Below are 2449 nucleotides of genomic sequence, written 5' to 3' on the forward strand. Positions count from 1 at the left end.
TCTCTCTCTCTCTCTTCTTCTTCTTCTTCTTCTTTTGCTTTCTCGTATGCGTATGTTTTCATAGCTCCTTGTATTTTTCTAAGTTCAGGTAGAGCAAGATGCATGTACAAAAGCCAGAAGGGTATCTGGAATTTGAGCAGAGCTTACAAATCTACAAGTGATATAATCACGACATCTTCATGCTATGGAAATGAGCCATAAATTCTCTTCTTAGGGCAAACCAATGACGTAGTGAAGATGTGGCAATGTTGCAGCGTTTTGCGAAAGGGGGTACTGTTAAAACTCGAAACCACACTACTCATAGTCAAGTGTTTTACTCCATGAATTACTGTCTCCAAAGAAAACGTATAATTAATATAGAAAGAAAAATAACAATACAACACAAAGCAATAGAAACAACAACAACAACAACAACAACAACAACAACAACAACGACGACGACGACGACGACGACGACGACGACGACGACGAGGAAGAGGATGACAACATTTAGCCGAAACAGAAACAAACAATTCTCAATTTATCTGTATGCCTCCAGAGCCAAAACGTCATGTTCAAAGTCACCGTATGATACCAATGCAGACAAAGGTGTAAAACAACTATCAAATTTATTTACCTTCAAGGTTTTGTAGTTCCGCTAAGGGTGCAAATCGGAATTGATTACCAAGTTGCATAAACACACAATACAGACGTATTTTGAAAATCGTGTCTGCCTGTGTTCATATTTTATCAACAGAACTTACAAAACTTTCTAAATTTTGTATTGTAACTGTAGTAGATGAAAATGTTGACAGCACTATTGATTTGCTCGCACACGCGTCGCATGAAATGTCCAGCATAGTACATTCGCGCGTACCTGTGCTTGCCCCAGACTGCATCAAACTCTGGCTCTGTAATACCGAAGACTCCTATAAGGATCATGGGCATGTTGAACACGGCAAAGATAATGGAGATAAGAACGACTTGTTGTACAGCCTGTAGTTCTTTACCCGACAGTTTGACGCTGCTGCTATTGGCGTCTTCCGCCTCCTTTCCGTCGGCTTGGCTTTTAGATGTCTGTTGTCTGAACCGGGAGGATTGAATAAGATTCCAGGCCATGACAACGATGCATACAATGACGATAATCTGAGTGCCAAAAGGGATGACGACGTGGGTGATGAAGTATATGACGTCTTTGGCTTCTTCGTCTCCCTGACGAAACCAAATGGTGTAACGCGTACCGTTGAGTACTGGATTAAACGTCTTGGCAATGCCAAGACTGTTAAAGACTGGTATGTAGATTCCAACACAGAACACGAAAAAGACAGTGAGGATGGCTATGGATCTAGACTTGGTAAAGACATGTTTGAAGTGCAACGGCTTCGCCACACACATACATCTCGCCACGGCGAGGTAAAGAGTGGTCAGTACAGTGACAATGTACAGGGCTATTCCGACGTTTGTAAAAAACAGGACGATCATAAATGGGTCGTAGGTGTAGCGTATTCCCAGGGACAACTCTATGGCATGGAAGCTCATCGAGATGCCGATGCAGAACATGATGATGGATATAAAGAAATCCGAGATGGACAGGCCGAGGAACGAAACTGTGACAGCATCGTCCAGTCCCATAGCAACAAACGTTTTGATGTTTAGAAAGTTGGAACCTATACCTAGGACAGAGAAAGTGATTCCAGCGTATGCGTTCACGTGCTGAAAGATGGCAAAATCTTCATCACTGAGAAGACCTTCCATTTCTACTTTATGGAGTGACTGGTTACTCATCTTACTTATTTTCTCTGGGTTTTTTGTTGTAATCTGTGTCTATTTCCTTTAAGTAGATTTTAGTTCCCGGGTGTCACCCAATGTTTATACTGAATGAAAGAAAATAAAGCAATCTTAAGCTAAATCCCTTCTTATCTATGGTAAGAAGTTAATGACTACACGGACACAGGCACCATGCAATGCACAACTCCCTGGAGAAAAATATCTAAATGAAAATGATGAACGAGATACTGTAAAAGTTATATAGCCCTGTCTGGCGTAGACATGTCAGCATGTCAATCTACGGATTTAGACAAAGTGGGACTGTGATTAAATGTTGCATGAAATACATGCATCTGGTTGCAAAAGTGATAATTTCAGTTCCGAAAATTGACGGAAGAGGTCAATAAAGTTCAGCACACCCCAATGCAATGAATTCAATATACCTCGTAGAGAAAGAGACACTGATGCTCGCACCGCTGTTCAAAGACTAATTTTTGCGTCTGTTTGAGTATACACTATAAACTACTGGAAGTAATTACAATGTCTTCGATCATTTATGTCTTTTGTGAGCGGTAATAGCTTAGCAAGGCAATTGAAGCGGTGTCTATGTGTTAATGTACTTTTTTAACAAAAACACTCAGTACAATGAATAGCTATTTAGGAACCAATTTTCAATTGCCATTTAAAAACGCACAAAGATTGC

The 2449-nt window shown here is 40.5% G+C and overlaps 1 protein-coding gene across 1 annotated transcript; it reads right to left on the bottom strand.

Annotated features, from left to right (window-relative positions):
• Positions 1-729: 729 nt before the first annotated feature.
• Positions 730-1734, bottom strand: LOC101860394. Its single transcript, XM_005093801.1, has one exon. The coding sequence runs from the start codon at positions 1732-1734 to the stop codon at positions 730-732; it is 1005 nt and encodes a 334-aa protein (XP_005093858.1).
• Positions 1735-2449: the final 715 nt, after the last annotated feature.

The sequence above is a fragment of the Aplysia californica genome, unplaced genomic scaffold (assembly GCF_000002075.1).
Source record: "Aplysia californica isolate F4 #8 unplaced genomic scaffold, AplCal3.0 scaffold00069, whole genome shotgun sequence".
Classification (NCBI taxonomy): domain Eukaryota; kingdom Metazoa; phylum Mollusca; class Gastropoda; order Aplysiida; family Aplysiidae; genus Aplysia; species Aplysia californica.